General features: G+C 44.4%; 1 protein-coding gene across 2 annotated transcripts in view; it reads left to right on the forward strand.

Moving 5' to 3' along the window:
* Positions 1–20975, forward strand: part of RAI14 (retinoic acid induced 14) — a 309495-nt gene that overhangs the window by 191598 nt on the left and 96922 nt on the right. For both annotated transcript variants that reach the window (XM_082244058.1, XM_082244059.1), the window contains exon 4: positions 17008–17096. In XM_082244058.1, the coding sequence (XP_082100184.1) occupies positions 17008–17096 (89 nt within the window). The remainder of the gene's footprint in view (positions 1–17007; positions 17097–20975) is intronic.

The raw sequence follows: 20975 nt of genomic DNA on the forward strand, positions 1-20975 counted from the left end.
GACCCCACTGACAATTAGAAAATCGAAGGAATGTTCTTGAAACAAGGATTTTGTAAGAAAATTCTAGCAGTGTAAGGCCAGCTGTAGGTTTCCATGCAGTGACGTCTGATATGTGGTGACAGATGTCCACCTTGGCTGGCAGCAGACAATACATGGACAGGCCGTTCTATGAGTCATTAGACAGGACGATGACTGACACATCTTCACTGACTACGGGAATGGAGCCAGAAGAATGGAATTAATGTCTTCCCAAGTAACACTTTATCACTACTAGAGCTTAGGGCAGTGTACGAGGGAGCAGCTAAGCAGAGGAGGCTTCTATAAATGTTATTACATCTCTCAAGTGTTCTCTGGAAGTGGGGAAACAAGAATTTCACCCTAGGCTAATGCCGATCATAGCTGGACACTCTTCCTCTGTTGACTCTTCTGCAACATTGCATACTAGAGTAAAAGCGTATCTAAACCCAGGAACACAAAACTGATAGTATTGCAGCTTACAGGTCCTTACATGTGGTGGCTGCATTTCTTTTCTTTTTTTTGTTTACATTTTTTTTTCTTTATTTTAACCTGGTATTCCCGTCATTAACCACTTCCCGACCGCCCGCCGCCGTTATACGGCGGCAGGGTGGAAAGGAAATACAATAAGACGCGTGGCCACTCACTAAAACTAGAGGAAAGGCGGTTTAACCTTAAAATACGCAGGGGGTTCTTCACTGTAAGAGCGGTAAGGATGTGGAATTCTCTTCCGCAAACAGTCGTATCAGCAAGGAGCATCGATAGTTTCAAAAAACTATTAGATGACCACAACATAAAGGGGTATACAATGTACAACATACAGGGGTATACAACAGTAGACACACACACACATCATAGGTTGAACTGGATGGACTGATGTCTTTTTTCAACCTCACAAACTATGTAACTATGTAGGTGGCCCTCCTGCACAAACCGACGTAGATATACGTCGGTCGTGCGCCTGCAGCTAGAGGGAGAGCACGCAGGGATGCCGATGCACGGGGCAGGCGGCTCCGATTGTCGCCTGACACCCGCGATCACTCCCCACTGAGAGAGAAGAACGATCGGCTGTTGTAAACACATCTGACCGTTCTTCTCTCTGAAATGATCATAGAGCTCCTGTGATCCTTCTATGTAGGAACACAGGTCTCTGTGATCATTTCACAAGCCACGCCCCCCACAGTTAGAAACACACCCCTAGGTACACATTTAACCCTTTGATCACTTACTGTCCCCTTCCCTGCCAGTGTCATTATAACAGTAACAGTGCATATTTTTAGCACTGATTACTGTAGTAATGTCACTGGTCCCCCCAAAAGTGTCAAAAATGTCAGTTAGGGGTCCGATCTGTCCGCGGCAATGTCGCAGTCCCGCAAAAAATCGCAGATCGCCGCCATTACTAGTAAAAAAAAAAAAAACAATAAAAATGACATAAATCTTTCCCATAGTTAGTAGACACAATAACTTTTGAACTTTTGAGCAAACCAATCAAAATACACTTATTGCGATTTTCTTTACCAGAAATATGTAGCAGAAAACAAATTGGCCTAAAATGTTAAAAAATTTTGATTTTTAAATTTTTTGGGGGAATATTATATATCAGAATGTGAAAAATATTGTTTGTTTTTTTTTTTCAGAATTGTCGCTATTTTTTTTGTTTACAGTATAGCGCAGAAAATGAAAATCGCAGAGGTGATCAAATACCACCAAAAGAAAGCTCTATTTGTGGGAAAAAAAAGGACATCAATTTTATTTTGGGACAGCGTCGCACAACCGTGCGATTGTCCGTTAAAGTAACGCAGTGCAATGCAAAATATGGCCTGGTCATTAAGGGGGAAAATCTTCCAGTCCAGAACTAGTTAAATTGGTAGTAAACTCTTGTAACAAAAAGAAAAATCTTCTTTCTGCAAGGCAATATGATAATGTGTTAGTAGGCACCATATACTAGCACATTATGAGAGACGTACCTTGAAACGAAGCCCTCCAGCAGCGCACTGTCACTGCTGCAGAGGCTTCCATCTTCACCTCGTCTTCCTTCTGGCTTCAGGGACTCCAGGCGTCTGATTGGCCGAGCTGCGATGACGTTACTCTCGGCCATGGCACACAGCTCTGAAGGAACGGCATGGGTGCTCACCAGAATATCTACTAAATGGCGCACATTTAGGAGATATTCATTTTACCTACTGGTAAGCTTTATTTTAAGCATACCTGTAGGTAAAAATAAATAAATAAATAGAGTTTACTACCAATTTAACTTACTTCCTGTCCCAGGGTGACAACCATACTGAGCTGTGTTGTCACCCTAGGACAGGGAGTGTGTTAGAACTACATAACATTGGCTTAGAACTACATAACACCTCCTTATCTTCTCCATGACCGGGGTAGGTGTTTTGTATTCCACGGAGATAGCAGGAAACAATTTCTGGCTGGATAAACAGAGATTACAAAACACTTTCAATGGTATACTTAGCAGACCAAAAGTGATCAAATAAGAGGGGTTTAACCACTTCTGGACCGGAAGGATTTACCCCCTTAATGACCAGGCCATTTTTTGCGATATGGCACTGCGTTACTTTATCTGTCAATTGCGCGGTCGTGCGACAATGTACCCAAATAAAATTGATGTCCTTTTTTCCCCATAAATAGAGCTTTTTTTTGGTGGTCACCTATATGATTTTTATTTTCTGTACTATAAACAAAATAGAGCAACAATTCTGAAAAAAAAAAAATAAAATTTTTACTTTCTGCTATAAAACATTCCCAAGAAAAAAAATGTAAATCAAATGTTTTCATAATTTTAGGGCAATTTGTATTCTGTCACATATTTTTGGTTAAAAAAATCCCAGTAAGTGTATATTGATTGGTCTGTGCAAAAGTTGTCGCGTCTGAAAACTGGTGGAACGATTTATGTAATTTCTATAAAAACATTTTTTTTTTTACTAGTAATGGCGGCGATTAGCGATTTGTAGCGGGACTGCGACATTGCAGCGGACAGATCGGACACCTAACTGACATTTTTGACACTTTTGGGGGACTAGTGACATTACTACAGTAATCAGTGCTAAAAATTTGCACTGCTACTGTAATAATGACACTGGCAGGGAAAGGGTTAACACCAGGGGCGATCAAAGGGTTAAATGTGTCCCTAGGGGGTGCTTTGTATCTGTGGGGGATAAGCTTTCTGTATGAAAACAGAAAATTGTGTTCCTAAATAAGAGGAACACAGGATCCCTGTGTTCATTACCGACAGAACAGTGGTCTGCTGTGTTTACAACGGCAGACCGCTGTTCTGTCTCCATGGGGAGCGATCGCGGGTGCCTAGCGGCAATTGCGGCCGCGGAACCCCCTGATCGGCTTCTCCTGTGGCGAAGCGACATACAGGTACGACATTCCATGGGATAGAGCCAACCTGCCGCAGTAAAACTGTGATGGGCGTTCGTTATGTGGTTAATGTTAGAGTTTTGGGAGGAATTAGATATTAAATGAAGTAAGTTACTGTGTATCTGAAGCCCAAACTATTTATTTTTTTCGTTTTGGATAAAGGTAATAAATTAGAATCATTGTGGTTCAAATAAAATGCATTCAGCCGCAGGTAATCATTGTTTGTGCTAACAGCCAGGAATAGCTGCACCCACCGACAGCCTGCCATTAAAGTGTATAGGATCGGGGGTTGCAGCCATCCACTCACAGCTGTCAAACCTGCAGCCGGAAATCAGCAGATTCCTGCCGCTGGGATTCACACCGTGGCAAAACACTCATGCAAAGGTAGCCTTAGATGCACTGGAGAAGAATATATTTTATTCCCTGGGTGGTGTCCCTTTTTTCCTATTGCTGAACAAAAGTTGGAAATTGGGTAAAGCGTTTGTTACCCCAATGCTTCATATTCCTGATATGTGCCTGCTGTACCATGTACATGTATAAGAAAGTATCCTGTTCTCTTTGTATTGCTTCCTTTATGTGAAATCACTGGTGATCCTGTTATTCCCCTTGAGATCCTATTTAACCACTTTACCACCGGAGGATTTTGCTGTCTTACGTCTGGGCCACTTTTTACGATTCGGCACTGTGCGAATTTAACTGACAATTGCGCGGTCATGCAACGCCGTACCCAAACTAAATTTACGTCTTTTTTTTCCCACAAACAGAGCTTTCTTTTGGTGGTATTCGATCACCTGTGCGATTTTTACTTTTTGCGCTATAAACAAAAAAAGAGCGACAATTTTGCAAAAATAACAATATTTTTCATATTTTTTTATATGAAATTCCCCCCAAAAAAATTTAAAAATCAAAATTTTTTATCATTTTAGGCCAATTTGTTTTCTGCTACATATTTTTGATAAAAAAATCGCAATAAGCGTATTTTGATTGGTTTGCGCAAAAGTTATCGCGTTTACTAACTAAGGGAAAGATTTTTGTCATTTTTGGTGTTTTTCTTTTTTTTTTTTTAACGAGTAATGGCGGCGATCTTCGATTGTTTTTTGCGGGACTGCGACATTGCGACGGACAGATCGGACCCTTGACTGACATTTTTGACACTTTTGGAGTTACCAGTGGCATTACTGCAGTAATCAGTGCTATACATATGCACTGTTACTGTAAAAATGACACTGGCAGGGAAGGGGTTAACTGTATTGGAGAGGGAGGGGTTAAGTGTGTCCTAGGGGCGTGATTCTTACTGTGATTGGACATGGCTACTAGTGTAAAAACAGAGATCAACGGTCCTACATAGTAGAACCGTCTGATCTCCATTTTTACACAGGGAAGAATGACAGGCGGCTTTGTTTACATTAGCCGCCTGCCTTTCTCCCTTCCCGGCGAACGATTGCGAGTGACCGGCGGACATCGGGTCCGCCGGTCACACGCACTGACTTGTTAGGGAACGAGCCGGGGCGGGCGCGCGACTCAGCGGGCGCGCTCTTGCCCGCTATTGGCTCACAAGCCAGTGACAGGCTAGTGACGTACCGGTACGTCACTTTGCTTGGTCGACAAGTGGTTAAAGCTTAATTGAAGAAGCTGAAGATAAAAGCTGATTGGCTACCATGCACAGCTGCACCAGATGTTGCATGCTCCAGTTTTGGTAATTCAACCCAAAATGTATAAGGAAGTTATAAACTGGAGGGATTTATTGGAAAGTAATTGGGTATTTTAAGACTTGAGAATATGTAAGGAGTCACTAAAATCATGTCAGCAGTTATTACTGGAGGAAGTCTCTGTGCCTAAACAGTGTTTTTATCAGTATTTACTATTGCATCATGCAATCGGCTTCCCGGAGAAGATAACACCTATGAAATAGGATCCCGGTAATAGGGAATGTGCTGATGTTAGACCATACAAAGGGTAGTATTTCCTCTGTATACAATATATTCATTTATAAAGCCCTAATGAAATGTAGAGAGCAATGGCCTTGGAGCATAGGTACTTTTACCACTTTAAGTGATTGTAAAGTCTTGTTTAAAAGAAAAAATAAATAACAAACATGTTATACTTATCCCCTCTGTGCAGTTGGTTTTGCACAGGGCAGCCCGGATCCTCCTCTTCTCGGGTCCCTCATTGCTGCTCCTGGCCCCTCCCTCCTATCGAGTGTCCCCACAGCAAGCTGCTTGCTATGGGGGCACCTGAGCTGAGCTGCAGCTCCTTGTGTCCATTCAGACACAGAGCTGCCGTTCCACCCCGCCCCTTCTTTCTCCTGATTGGCTCCCTGACTTTGATTGACAGCCACGGAAGCCAATGACCTCGCGGCTGTATCTCAGCCAATCAGGGGAGAGAGTCCCAGGGTGGCCGACGGACTCGTAGACATCGCTGGACAGCAAAAGGGCTCAGGTAATTATTAGGGGTGCTGGGGAGACTGCTATACACAGAAGGCTTTTTATCTTAATGCATAGAATGTATTAAGATAAAAAAACTTCCAGACTTCACAACTCCTTTAACCACTTCCCGCCCGCCCTATAGGCGATTGACGGCGGAAAGGTTGTTACATTATCCTGACCCGCCGTCATATGTGGGGGGGCGCGCAGAGCGGCGATCGGTGCTGCGGTGTGTCACTCTGACACACCGCAGGCGCATCTCCAATCTCGGTAAAGAGCCTACTGACGTAGGATCTGTACCATGTGACCAGATGTGTCCAATCACAGCTGGTCACATAGTAAACAGGAAGAGCCGTTGATCGGCTTTCCTCAGTTAGTGCCTGACAGGGGGGGTCTCGGCTCGGAGAGATCTTCGGCTCTCCTGACAGGGGGGGGGGGGTCTGTGCTGGTAATCAGAGCATTGATTACCAATGCAGACCCTTGGGGGGGGGGGGGGTGCCAGTAGAACCACCAGGGATGCCCACCCATGACCCCAGGGATGCCCACCCATGACCCCAGGGATGCCCACCATGGCCACCAGGGATGGCAATCAGGGCTCAGGGAGCCTGCCATTGGTGCCCTACCCGTCAGTGCTGCACCCCATGCCATCTATCAGTGCTGCCCACCAGTGCCCATCATTGCCATCTATCAGTGCCTCCCACTAGTGCCCATTATTGCACACCAGTGCCACCTATCAGTGCCCATCAATGCTGCATATCAGTGCTGCATATCAGTGCCACCTATCAGTGCTACATATTAGTGCCACCCCATCAGTGCCTCCTCATCAGTGCCTGTCAGTGCGGCCTCATCAGTGCAGGAAAAAAAGTATTTATTTACAAAATTTTATAACATAAACAAAAAAAATTTTTTTTTTTTCAAACTTTTCAGTCTTTTTTTATTTGTGTAGCAAAAAAGAAAAAACCTTGCGGTGATCAAATACCACCAAAAGAAAGCTCTATTTGTGGGGGGAAAATGACATAAATTTGGTTTAGGTACAGTGTAGCATGACCGCGCAATTGTAATTCAAAATGCAACAATGCTAAAAGCTGAAAATTGGCCTGGGCGAGAAGGGGGAAAAGTGCCCGGTATTGAAGTGGTTAAGGACCAACCCTATATCTGACACATGTTTTTTACAATTTTAAATCAGTATTTTTTGCTAGAAAATTACTTAGAACCCCCAAACATTATAGATAACTGTATGTTTAGGGTTGTGTCCTGCTGGAAAGTGAACCTCCACCCCGGTTTCAGGTCTTTTGCAGACTCTAACAGGTTTTCTTCTAAGATTTCCCTTTATTTGGCGCCATCCATCTTTCCATCAACTCTGACCAGTTTCCCTGTCCCTGCTAAAGAAAAGCATCCCCATAACATGATGCTGCCACCACCATGTTTCACGGTAACTAAAAGGCAAGATCAATCCCCCCCACTGGCTTTTATACAATTTTTGATCAATTTTTAGGCATTTTGCCAAGGCACCCCTGAAGAAATCTCAAGGCACCCCAGGGTACATGGGCACCCTGGTTGAAAAAGGCTGTTCTAACCTATCTCCATTCCATCCAAGTATAACACAACAATGCAAAAGTGCCACCTTATTATAAATCCAATAAATTACCTAATTTAACCACTCAGTAATGTCATGTAATTTCAGGAAAATTAACAACCATCTTTGTGAAAACCTACAATTTCTGTGTTTCGGTAACCACAATTTGTGGCTGGGCAGTTACAAATGTAGAAGAATAAAAATAATTAGTATCAGTGTGTGGCCACTTCTTCTCTTGTCCTAGCATCTAATACAGAAAGAAAAGTGTCGCCATCGAGCTGTAACTCCATGTGGAGGTCTAGCGGGTGCAAGAGGCAGGTTTTGTGTGAAGTTTCTAAAGCCTGTTACACAAGAATATCGAGGGAATGATCATCTTTTTTTTTTTTTCATGGTGAACTCATATTGAAAATGAAGAAGTTACTAAACTAACAAAAATTCTTGTAAGACAGAATACAGCTTCAGAAGTGCTGTATTGTATTGTAATGTATACTTTAGTTTCTGAGCATGCATGGTCTTGGTCACTCGATTCTTATAGGATGAAAATTGTAGTGTAGCGATTAAACGGAAATCATACGTTCTGGTATCATACGAAAAAAAAATTGGATAATTTTGCATGAACTGTCATGATCGGCTCTGGAAAGTTATGTACTAATGATCAGATTATCGGACAATCGCTTAGAAAGCGGTATTTGTCTCATCGTTTGTACTAGACATTAACCTCCCTGGCGGTATGATTCTTTTGGATTTTAGGTGCTGAAAGCGGTACCATTATTTTGCATGTAATTCTTGTGAATGAGCAGCCCAAACCAACTGTATACATTTATTATATATATATTATATATATATATGTATATATATATTATGTATACATATATATATATATATATGTATATATATATATATATATATATATATATATACGTGTGTATATATATATATATATATATATATATATATATATATATATATATAAATATAATATGTATACAGTTGGTTTGGGCTGCTCATTCACAAGAATTATGTATATATATATATATATACGTGTGTGTATATATATATATATATATATATATATATATATATATATGTGTATATATATATATATATATATATATATATGTATATATATATATATATATATATATACGTATATATATATATGTGTATATATATATACTGTATATATATATATATATATATATATATATGTATATATATATATATATATATATATATATACATATACATATATTTACATAAAAAGTACAGTAAAACTGCAGGAAAGGGCACTGGGGGGCAAACTAATATGATTTTTTTTTATTTTGAATGGTATCAGTGTGTTTGGTGTGTTTTACATTCGAATTTGCCGCCAGTTCCACCCCCGGCGGACGTCACGTCACCGGAGACGGAAGCCGGGGCACGGAGACAATCGGGAGGAAGATCCGCCGCCGCACACCACCCGCATTCTTCGCTGGATCCCGGAGAAAAGGTAAGTAAAACCTCTTCCAGCATCCAGCGATCTTCCTAGCGCTACCCCGAGTGTGACTCGGGGTTACCGCTTTTGGCTCTAAAATCTTACCCCGAGTCACACTCGGGAATGCCGCTAGGAAGGTTAATGGTGTCCAATCCAGGCTAGATTCATGTCTTTGTATTTCCATTTCCATGTCTTTTTTATAACGTGCTTATCATGGCGCGTTGGTTTTTGCACATGCTTTGACATGCATTTTCATGTTTCATGTATTTTCTATGTTGACTTACAAGAAACTACTGCTGAAAACGCATTTAGAAACTCATCACATATTCATTTTTAGGTGTTAAGCCCCATACACACGCAACGATTGTTGGCCGTGAATTTTCGGGCCAACGTCCGATCGGCCGATTGTCGGCTTGTTAGTATGATGCTTCCGACAACCAACTGCGACTTTTCGGCCGAACAAAATCTGGTGTGCATGCTATAAAATTTTTGTTGGCCGTCAACAAAACGACTGGGCATGCTCAGAGAAGAAAAAACACACGGAAAGTTAACCAGCACAAGACATCACTTCTGCAGTTGGTTTTTGTTGGCCGAGAAAATTCATGTGCAGTCTAGAGCACATTTCAACCAACACAACAACACTGGACAAAAGACGGCCGATCGGTCGGCCAACAATCGTTGCGTGTGTACGAGGCTTTACCATTGACATCTGTTGGCCTGAAATGCAAAAAAAGCAGACCTGAGATATTTTCAAAAACGCAGCCTACAATATGAACAGGCTCTTTCTATAACATTGCCTTTGATGACACATGCGTTTTAGCACATCAGATTGCAAGGCCAGAGATTTTTATTTTGTGTGCTTAGGTTCACTTTAAAGTGTTTTTTGCTAGCAGTACGGATTGGTCAGGACTATGCCTCACCTTTATCATAAATTTGTTTTATTAATAGACAACGGAGCCTTTGTTATTATTATTCCTTCAGATAAATTTACAGCATGCTAGGGTGGAATGCGTGGCATTTTGTCGGTAAATTACAATAACACGACTGTCGATGCAGGAGAGCCGCTGTATCTGGAAAGGCCAGATTACAGGAATGTAATACTGGGAATTAATGGGCCTGAAATACAGACCTATCATTAGGTAAAGAAGCCATGCATTGATACAGATTAGGGTACAGCTAAGCCATCGGTGTGAAAGTATTTCAACACAAACTTGTCCGGGAAATGGTTTAGTGCGCTTATTCTTTTCTTTACCACTTTCCCTCCCATTAGCACTTTTACTATAGTTCATAATCTGCTTTCTTCATTGTGCAGCCAGCACAATGGACATGAACACAATGGACATTATTATTCTTAAAATTAATATTATTCAGAATTTACAAATGGTTAGAAATCTTCTAACGGGTCAAAAAAATGGTCAGGGGGATCAGGACAATCAACGCACATCCATAACATAAATCTACAAACTGTTGGTTGACACGATGTTGATGGTTGGCATGATACAATCAGTGGTATCGATCTAAAATTGGGTAAAATTCCTAGAAAATTGCCACGTCAACTACGTAAAAGTGAAGTCATGGCAGGTCATTTTTTCCAAAAAACATTTGAAAATTAAGATTAGAAGCTGACTGGATGTGTAGGCAACGGAAACACTCTTCATTTTAAAAAGCTTTCCAAACACGAGACCCTTTGTCCTCTGAACGCCGATAGACATCTTAGCACTTCTTCTTGGAGGTCTCTCACAGCACATGATAAGCCCTCCAAAACCGCAGTGCAAACCACAAATTCCTTCATCTAAAGAGGCAAGGGAAAACTGTGTAAGTGGCTCTAACCAACTACAGCCAACTGTTTGTTCATTGTCTGCACATTTCCTGTCGCTGAGATTTTAGACAGCACACTTCACATGCTTTGCCAGAAGACAGAACATATCTGGAAGGATAAATGAACAAAAATAATGGATGCTCCCAATAGTCACTGTTAAGTCAAGAGCCTAATGCTGGCCAGACACATTTTCTAACAAACTGTTGAACAAAAATTCTCAGTAAGTTTGATGACTTGATGAATGTCATTCAAAAGTACTTCAAGAAATGTTTGCTCTTAAAATTTGATTTCCGAGTGAATAGACTTCCCCGAACAGAAACCACATTCATTGTTAGAAATTCTTATTGTCATTACTGTCCTAGAAAATGAAGGTCCAATTGACTCTACTAGACATTAGAAACTTGAACAAACTTTCTTAAAATGAACATTTTCAACATATTTCGACTAGTTTATGGCTCCCATAACCAGAATTCTTCCTTTTCTAGGCCAAGGCTTTAGTGAGACTGGAAGTTGAAAAAGTCAGTTCTCCATTATAATGGATAGCACAGTGGGGTTGATTTATTAAAATTAGTGCAAAATCTGGTACAGCTGTACATGGTAACCAATCGGATTCTATCTCCAGTTTTTTTTCAATAAGGCTTTGACAAAAAACTGGGAAGCTGATTGATTTCTATACAGAGCTTCGCTAGATTTTGCACTCTCCAGTTTCAGTAAATCAACCCCACAGGCTTAGTGTAAGCTCCACAACAAGGCACTGTTCCAAAATCTGTGGATCCTTCACCATCCCTGCTAAACCAGATACCAGGCCAAGGGAGCCCATCTCTGTTCCGTGTACTCCTGCTACATCAATCACAAGGCCACACACTGATAACATGGCTCTTCAAAAAAATCTTTATTCAGCCAGAACACACACATGGAGAGTCCCTGCCTACGAACTTCCCCACGGACACATTTCATCCTTAAAGCCCCGTACACACGCACAGATTGTTGGCCGTAAATTGTCGGCCAACGTCCGATCTGCCGATTGTAGGCTTGTTAGTATGATGCTTCCGACAACCAACTGCGAATTTTCGGCCGAAAAAAATCTGGTGTGCATGCTATAAAATTTTTGTTGGCCAACAAAGAACGGCCGATTGTTCCTCAGTCAGTACAGATTTCGGCAGACAAAAATCAGATGGGCAAGACTGGGCATGCTCAGAGAAGAAAAAACACAGGGAAAGTCAACCATCACATGACATCACTTCTGAAGTTGGTTTTTGTTGGCCAACAAAAGTCCAGTGCAAGTCTAGAGCACATTTCAACCAACAAACAACACTGGACAAAGGACGGCCGATCGGTTGGCCACAATCTGTGCGTGTGGCTCATTATTGTCCAGCTGGACTCCTCCCCTTGTGGGCGGTGCGCGCGCGCCGCCGGAGGCTCGCTCCCGCTGTATTCAGTCACAGCGGGAGTCGGGCCAGGGCAGGAGCGGCGGTGATCACCGTCGCTCTTCCCCGATCGCTGGGGATTGAGTGTTGAAATCCGCCCGCTTGTGTAAACAAAGCGGGCGGATCTCCTAAGTGACAGGCAGGGTCAGATTACAGGATTCAGCATAGCTGAACCTGCGATCTGTGCCTGTGTCACTCAGTCCCCTCCCCCCACACACCTTAGTAAGCACCAGGCATACGTTAACCCCTTGATCACCAATAAAAGTTAACCCCTTCCCTGCCAGTGTAATTTTTACAGTAACAGTGCATATTTATAGCACTGATTACTGTAGTAATGTCACTGGTACCCCCAAAAGTGTCAAAAATGTCAGTCAAGGGTCCGATCTGTCCGCCGCAATGTCGCAGTCCCGCAAAAAAAATCGCAGATCGCCGCCACATCGCCGCCATTACTAGTTAAAAAAAAAAAACAATAAAAATGACATAAATTTCCCGTAGTTATTAGCTGCGATAACTTTTGCGCAAACCAATCAAAATATGCTTATTGTGATTTTTTTTTTTACCAAAAATATGTAGCAGAAAACAAATTGGCCTAAAATGTTAAAAATTTAGATTTTTTAAAAAATTTTTTTGGGGGGGGGGGGGGAATTTCCTATAAAAAAAATGTGAAAAATATTGTTATTTTTTTCAAAATTGTCGCTCTTTTTTTGTTTATAGCGCAAAAAGTAAAAATCGCACAGGTGATCAAATACCACCAAAAGAAAGCTCTATTTGTGGGGAAAAAAAGGAGATAAAGTTAACTTGGGTACAGCTTTGCATGACCGCGCAATTGTCCGTTAAAGTAACGCAGTGCCGAATCACAAAATATGGCCTGGTCAGGAATGGGGTAAAATCTTCCGGTCTTCAAGCGGTAAAAATACGCTCATTGAGAATTTTTTTGTCAAAGACATGTAGCTAAATACATTTTGGCCTAAATATATGACAAAAATTGAATATATTGGATATTTTTTAACTGTCAAAGTAGAAAAATATTGTTATTTTTTTTAAAAATTCGCATTTTTTTATTAATATCGCAAAAAATAAAAATTGCACAGGTGATCAAATACCACCAAAAGAAAGCTCTGTTTGTGGGGAAAAAAGGACGTAAATTTCGTTTGGGTACGGCGTTGCATGACCGCGCAATTGTCAGTTAAATTCGCACAGTGCCGAATCGCAAAAAGTGGCCTGGACGTAAGACAGCAAAATCCTCCGGTGGTAAAGTGGTTAAGTAGCACTGTGGGAGCAAAGTAGCGGAAAGACATAGTAAATGCTTATGTGGTTCAAATTTGTAAGGTTGGCAAAAAATAGCTCGAATTTCCTCTGGTGGATGTTGAATCGGCTGAAATTCAAGTTGTGGGTGGCCATATTGTCATCCCCCTCCTCAACAAACTTCAGCTGAAAAATATAAAGAGTCGGGAGAAAAATTGGCAGCAGAACAGTGACAGCATCCTATCTGGCGCTATCACCACTCAGGTATTCAGACAGCTGCAGGTACTAAATACAGTAGCTGGAAGGAGAAATTCCTCAATCCACGCTGTTAAGTGATCACTGTGCTCCAGCCAACTCCAGTGATCTCTACTAGATCCGTATCCCATGATGATTGACTGCCCTGCTGCATTGTGAACACAGAGGGTTAGCATAGATGCCATTGAGGAAACACTTTGCATGTTCTCAATGAATGCAAAGTAATCTATGATTTTATGAGGTGGGGTGGTCATATAACAATATTCACCTTGTGTAATCAGGGAACACTGCCTTTGCTTAGAAAATGCAAAGCGTTCTCTAAATAGCAACCATGTCAAGCCTGTATGCTCCTGTATTCACAATGCAGCAGGGCAGCCACTCAGCACAGCACCCAGAGGCTAGCAGTGATCACTCTAGTAGTGGTTTCCAGATTCCACAGGGATCCCACAGGTATGGCACATACATCCTTGGCTGGATCAATGTAACTATGTAAAAATTGCCATACTTAAACTTTAAAGTGATTGTAAACCCTTACATATACCGAGTGAAATGACTGAACTCAGGTGAAACAAGAGATGAAACAAATTCTCCTTCATAAGTTGTACCTGTTTATCTGCAGCATCTTTCCTCCACAGCATGGGTGTCCAACCTTTTGGCTTCTCTGGGCCACATTGAGTGTAGAGAAATTTTCTCGGGCCGCATATAAAATATATACTATAGTCAAGGTATATAAGTAATAAAACGCTGCCGCGCCCTTCAATCTAGCCGCACCCCCCCCCCCCCCCCCCCACTAATTTAACACAACTAGAGGATTATCAAATGATATGGAATCAGTATACAGAGGTTTACTTCTCCTGAGATATTAAAGGAACACTCTAACCACCATGACCACTTCAGTGATTTGAAGTGGTCATAGTGGGAGGAGTCAGAAACACTGCACATGCTGGGATATTTACAATTATGTGCTGGGGGATAGTTGCACCCCTATCACATGGCACTTAGGCAGCCAGAAAATGTCATGTCCTTATTCATACATGTATGAACAAGGACGACATATTATGACAAAACACAACTAGTTATTAAAAAACATATTGCAACAATTTACACACGCTAATGCACATACCTTTTCTACTTATTTTGCAGACTGCTGGCGGTTACTGCTGGTGGGTAAGGCTGGTCATGCGGGTACTGCTGGTCATGACTTTGGGTACTGCTGATCATGACGTATGGTACTGCTGGAGGAAGCAGCGGCTGCAGTAGAGAGCAGAACCGATGCTTCCTGTATGGCTCCTGTCCCAGGCGGAATGCATTTCATATCACTCCGCCTGTGACAGAGCCGGAACTATACAAGAAGCAGCGGCTCTGTCACTCACTGCAGACATCCTAAGTCTCCCGCGGCAGCCGGGAGATCACACGGCACTTGCAGCCTAATGCGTGCCCATCAAATGCAGCCTAAACACTGCCCATCCAATGCAGCTTCACCAGTGCGTGCCCATTCAATGCAGCCTCACCAGTGCGTGCCCATCCAATGCAGCTTCACCAGTGCGTGCCCATCCAATGCAGCCTGATCAGTGCCCATCCAATACAGCCTCACCAGTGCATGCCCATCCAATGCAGCCTGATCAGTGCCCATCCATTGCAGCCTCACCAGTGCATGCCCATCCAATGCAGCCTGATCAGAGCCCACCCAATGCAGCCTCACCAGCACATGCCCATCCAATGCAGCCTGATTAGTGCCCATCCAATGCAGCCTCACTGGTGCATGCCCATCCAATGCAGCCTGATCAGTGTCCATCCAATGCAGCCTCACCAGTGCATGCCTATCCAATGCATCCTCAATAGGGCATGCCCATCCAATGCAGCCTCACTGGTGCATGCCCATCCAATGCAGCCTGATCAGTGCCCATCCAATGCAGCCTCACCAGTGCATGCCCATCCAATGCAGCCTGATCAGAGCCCACCCAATGCAGCCTCACCAGCACATGCCCATCCAATGCAGCCTGATTAGTGCCCATCCAATGCAGCCTCACTGGTGCATGCCCATCCAATGCAGCCTGATCAGTGTCCATCCAATGCAGCCTCACCAGTGCATGCCTATCCAATGCATCCTCAATAGGGCATGCCCATCCAATGCAGCCTCACTGGTGCATGCCCATCCAATGCAGCCTGATCAGTGCCCATCCAATGCAGCCTCACCAGTGCATGCCCATCCAATGCAGCCTGATCAGTGTCCATCTAATGTAGCCTCACCAGTGCATGCCTATCCAATGCAGCCTCACCAGCACGTGCCCATCCAATGCAGTCTGCAATGAAGAGAGAGGAGAGCCACTGGATTACACAGAGCGGGGATCTCCGGCTTATCCGGCGACCACTGTCATCCGAAGTCCTGCCTCCTGGACCGGCTCCTATGATAGACGTCACCAATGTGCTGTCTATCATAGGAGCCGGTCCAGGAGGCGGGGCTTCGTATGACAGCTGCAGTCAGGTAAGCAGGAGACCCCCGCTCTGTTTGTAATCCGGCGGCGCTCCCCCCCCCCTCTGAGGCTTCCTCCTTAATAAAAAAAATAAAAATTGTCAGGGGGCAGTGAGCCGCAGGTTGGACATGCCTGCTCTACATCCTACAGGAGGGGACCTAATGTCACACATTGCACAGCATAGAGAAGAGAGCTGAGTGTAATCTGAGACCTGAGTAAAGAGAATGGATACACCCTGCTCCACAGAAGTCTCATAGGGAAACATGCACTTCTGAGGCTGTCAATCATCTTCTCTGTGCTGGAGCTCCCTTTTCCATCTCTCTGGATCCCTTGGAGCCAGCAAAACCTGTGAAGTGACTCATGCAGATAGCAGATGAATGAGAGATTAGACAGAAATCACACTAGGTGCTTTGGATTGAGGCAGGTACACACTATAGAGGGATATGCTTTGTTCGGTTTACAATCACTTTAAATGTGTACAACGCCTATTTGACTGTGTGTGACTGCCAGGGAAGTAAGCTATGTATGAGACAGCTCAATATCTGAGTCCCGTTGGATACTGCGCTCAGTACACCTTTAAGTGCACTTTTTAAATCCAGTTTACAAAGCAAGAGGATATGGTGCCCAATGCGCTGTCTATGGATGGTAAGTTGCCTCAGTTGACACTTAACTAATCACCTAATAAGGAACTTCAAGAAATGACCGTAATATCCGTATAAATGAATTTGCGCATAAACACAGAATCATAGACAAGTGGTTTAAGCCGGAAACTTAGTGCATTTGTTTTCGTGCCAGAAAAAGATTATATGAAGGAATTCTTGTGTCATGAGTTTCTGTACTTAAAATTCCTGAAAATTGACAGATAGGGACTGCAGCTACTGAACGAGATTGTAAAATGAATCTGCCTTTTCTTTTCAGCTTTCACCTCGCTGCTACCAAAGGGAATGCAGACTGTCTCAAGGTTATGTTGACGCACGGGGTGGATGTCTCTGCTCAGGATCTATCAGGTACAATTTAACAAGCTTTGCTTAAATTAGAAAAAAAAAAGAGAAAAAAAAGGTGAAAAGTAAAATTGATTGTATCAGCTGTGACTACAGCTACTGTCACTTTGGGTGTTAGGCCTTGTAGGAGGTGGTATCAAAAAGTTTTGAAACTAGTTTTGTAACAGGCAAACAGATGACAGCACAGTGCTGCACCCACAGTCACAGGGAGAACCGACCTTCATAAGTCAGTGTGCCAAAAGACATTGTCCTGTGTACATCGGGAGCTGTGCAACTGGTGCTATTCTGACCACGTGTGTTACCGTGTCTGCGATTTCACCATGGACAGCAAGTTAGAACAAAGAGAAAAAGTGAAATTCTGCGTGAAACTGGGCAAATCTGCCACAGAGACGTTTGACATGATTTGGCAAGTGTGCGGCAAAGCTGCAAACAGTCATTCGAGGTGTTTTGAGTGGCACATGAGCTTCAAGAGAGGAAGAACATCGCTGGAAGATGATGAGAGATCAGAAAGACCTTCAAAAAGCTCAAACCCTGAACATGTAGAAACCTTCAGAAACTTGTGCATGATGATCGTCCGAGAAAAATCCACAACAATGCTGCCATTGTCAGTGTGTCATACCGAACAGTCCAGGCAATCCTCACATGTGATTTGAACATGCGCCAAGTTCATCCCCAGGCTGCTGACCCAGGAGCAGAAGGAACACTGCGTCAAAATCTGCCGAAAACTCAGTCAGCATGCCGTGGATGACTCCTGTCAAGGATCATTACTGGTGAGGACACTTGGGTGTATGGGTACAACCAGTAGCGGCTGGTTCTCAAAATTTTTTTTTGGGGGGGGGGGGTGGCGCAAACAGAAAAATGTAATAGGCATTGCTTTGCGGCAAAAAACGCTGTAAAAAATTGCGTGACTTTGAGGTCGCAAAAGTGTGAAAGGGGCCTTCAGTAATTAAGGTATAGTGTGCCCCCTTTCAATGCAGAGTGACCAGCGTGCCCCCTTTCAATGCAGAGAGACCAGCGTGCCCCCTTTCAATGCACAGTGACCAGCGTGCCCCTTTCAATGCACAGTGACCAGCGTGCCCCCTTTCAATGCACAGTGACCAGCGTGCCCCCTTTCAATGCACAGTGACCAGCGTGCCCCCTTTCAATGCACAGTGACCAGCGTGCCCCCTTTCAATGCACAGAGACCAGCGTGCCCCCTTTCAATGCACAGTGACCAGCGTGCCCCCTTTCAATGCACAGTGACCAGCGTACATGCCCCCTTCAATGCACAGTGGCCAGCGTGCATGCCCCCTTTCAATGCACAGTGACCAGTGTACATGCCCCCTTTCAATGCAGTGACCAGCGTACATGCCCCCTTCAATGCAGTGACCAGCGTACATGCCCCCTTCAATGCAGTGACCAGCGTACATGCCCCCTTCAATGCAATGACCAGCGTACATGCCCCCTTCAATGCAGTGACCAGCGTACATGCCCCCTTCAATGCAGTGACCAGGGTACATGCCCCCTTCAATGCAGAGACCAGCGTACATGCCCCCTTCAATGCAGTGACCAGCGTACATGCCCCCTTCAATGCAGAGAGACCAGCGTGCCCCCTTTCAATGCACAGTGACCAGCGTGCCCCATTTCAATGCACAGCGACCAGCGTGCCCCCTTTCAATGCACAGTGACCAGCGTGCCCCCTTTCAATGCACAGTGACCAGTGTGCCCCTTTCAATGCACAGTGACCAGCGTGCCCCCTTTCAATGTACAGTGACCAGCGTGCCCCCTTTCAATGCACAGTGACCAGTGTGCCCCCTTTCAATGCACAGAGACCAGCGTGCCCCCTTTCAATGCACAGTGACCAGCGTGCCCCCTTTCAATGCACAGTGACCAGCGTGCCCCCTTTCAATGCACAGTGACCAGCGTACATGCCCCCTTTCAATGCAGTGACCAGCGTACATGCCCCCTTCAATGCAGTGACCAGCGTACATGCCCCCTTCAATGCAGTGACCAGCGTACATGCCCCCTTCAATGCAGTGACCAGGGTACATGCCCCCTTCAATGCAGAGACCAGCGTACATGCCCCCTTCAATGCAGTGACCAGCGTACATGCCCCCTTCAATGCAGTGACCAGCGTACATGCCCCCTTCAATGCAGTGACCAGCATACATGCCCCCTTTCAATGCAGTGACCAGCATACATGCCCCCTTTCAATGCAGTGACCAGCATACATGCCCCCTTCAATGCAGTGACCAGCGTACATGCCCCCTTCAATGCAGTGACCAGCGTACATGCCCCCTTTCAATACAGTGACCAGCGTACATGCCCCCTTTCAATGCAGTGACCAGCGTACATGCCCCCTTCAATGCAGTGACCAGGGTACATGCCCCCTTCAATGCAGAGACCAGCGTACATGCCCCCTTCAATGCAGTGACCAGCGTACATGCCCCCTTCAATGCAGTGACCAGGGTACATGCCCCCTTCAATGCAGTGACCAGGGTACATGCCCCCTTCAATGCAGAGACCAGCGTACATGCCCCCTTCAATGCAGTGACCAGCGTGCCCCCTTCAATGCAGTGACCAGCATACATTCCCCCAATGCAGTGACCAGCATACATGCCCCCAATGCAGAGATCAGCGTGCGTGCCCCCTTCAATGCAGTGACCAGCATACCATTCCCCCAATGCAGAGATCAGCGTGTGTGCTCCCTTCAATGCAGTGACCAGCATACCATTCCCCCAATGCAGAGATCAGCGTGCGTACCCCCTTCAATGCAGTGACCAGCATACCATTCCCCCAATGCAGAGATCAGCGTGCGTGCTCCCTTACTTACCTGGAGCAGCAGCAGCGGCGGGCGGCTTCTCATCAGTCTCTTGGCGTCGGCTTCTCCTCGGTCCCGGCAGCGCGTCTCCTCCAGTCCTCCCGCTCCCGCCTCCTTCTCGGCCAATGGCATGGGGTTTGCCTTGCGGCCAATCAGGAAGCGCGTATCGGACGCACTTTCTGATTGACCAGGAGGAGGATCGGTGTGACAATAGCGAATTTTCATTCGCTATTGTCACACAATGGGTGGGCTCGGGACGCACTGCTCTACACCCCGGGTCCACCCTTTGCATCGCCCTATTAGAGCCTCTGACTCTAATCAGGTGATGACAAAAAAAAAAAAGCCCCATTTAACTCCATGCGTCCGGCGCCCCTGCATGCAGATTAGGGGGGCCGGACGCATGGGTGGGGGGGGCGGCGCCCCTGCTCCCTCAGTACACCCGCCGCCACTGGGTACAACCCTGAGAGGAACAGTCTTCACAGTGGAAGAGCCCATCATCTCCATGACCGAAAAAGGCGAGGCAGGTCCAAAGCTCAACCAAGTTCAGCCTAAAGGTGGAGATCCAGGACGAATAGCAGAAGGTGCTTGACACGCTTCGAAAAGAAGACTTCCTGGACACATTCCAGAAGTGGCAGGAAAGCTGGGAGCGCTGCTGCTGTTGTGCAAGGGGACTATTTTGAAGTTGATAGTGTGTAAACACAGATAAATAAAGTACTTTCTTGTAATTAGAGCTAGTCTCTAAACATTTTGATACCACCTGGTATATGAGGCAAGGGGGTGGATTTACTAAAGGCAAATAGACTCTGCAAATGCAGTTGCACTCATTTTCCTTAGTATCGGAAAAGGTGGTAAAGCTTCACTTTGTAAAGAATATCTAATCAGATGCTAGGAAAAAACATAATTTTTTACTTTCTACTATAAAATGATCAATTTGGCCAACATGTATTCTGCTACATATTTTTGGTAAAACAAAATCCCAATAAGCATTTATTGATTGGTTTGCGCTAAATTTATAGCGTCTACAAACTATGAAATATTTTTTTGGAATTTTTATTTATTTATTTTTTACTAGTAATAGCGGGACT

This window comes from Pelophylax lessonae, assembly GCF_965119305.1.
Source record: "Pelophylax lessonae genome assembly, chromosome: 1".
Taxonomy (NCBI): domain Eukaryota; kingdom Metazoa; phylum Chordata; class Amphibia; order Anura; family Ranidae; genus Pelophylax; species Pelophylax lessonae.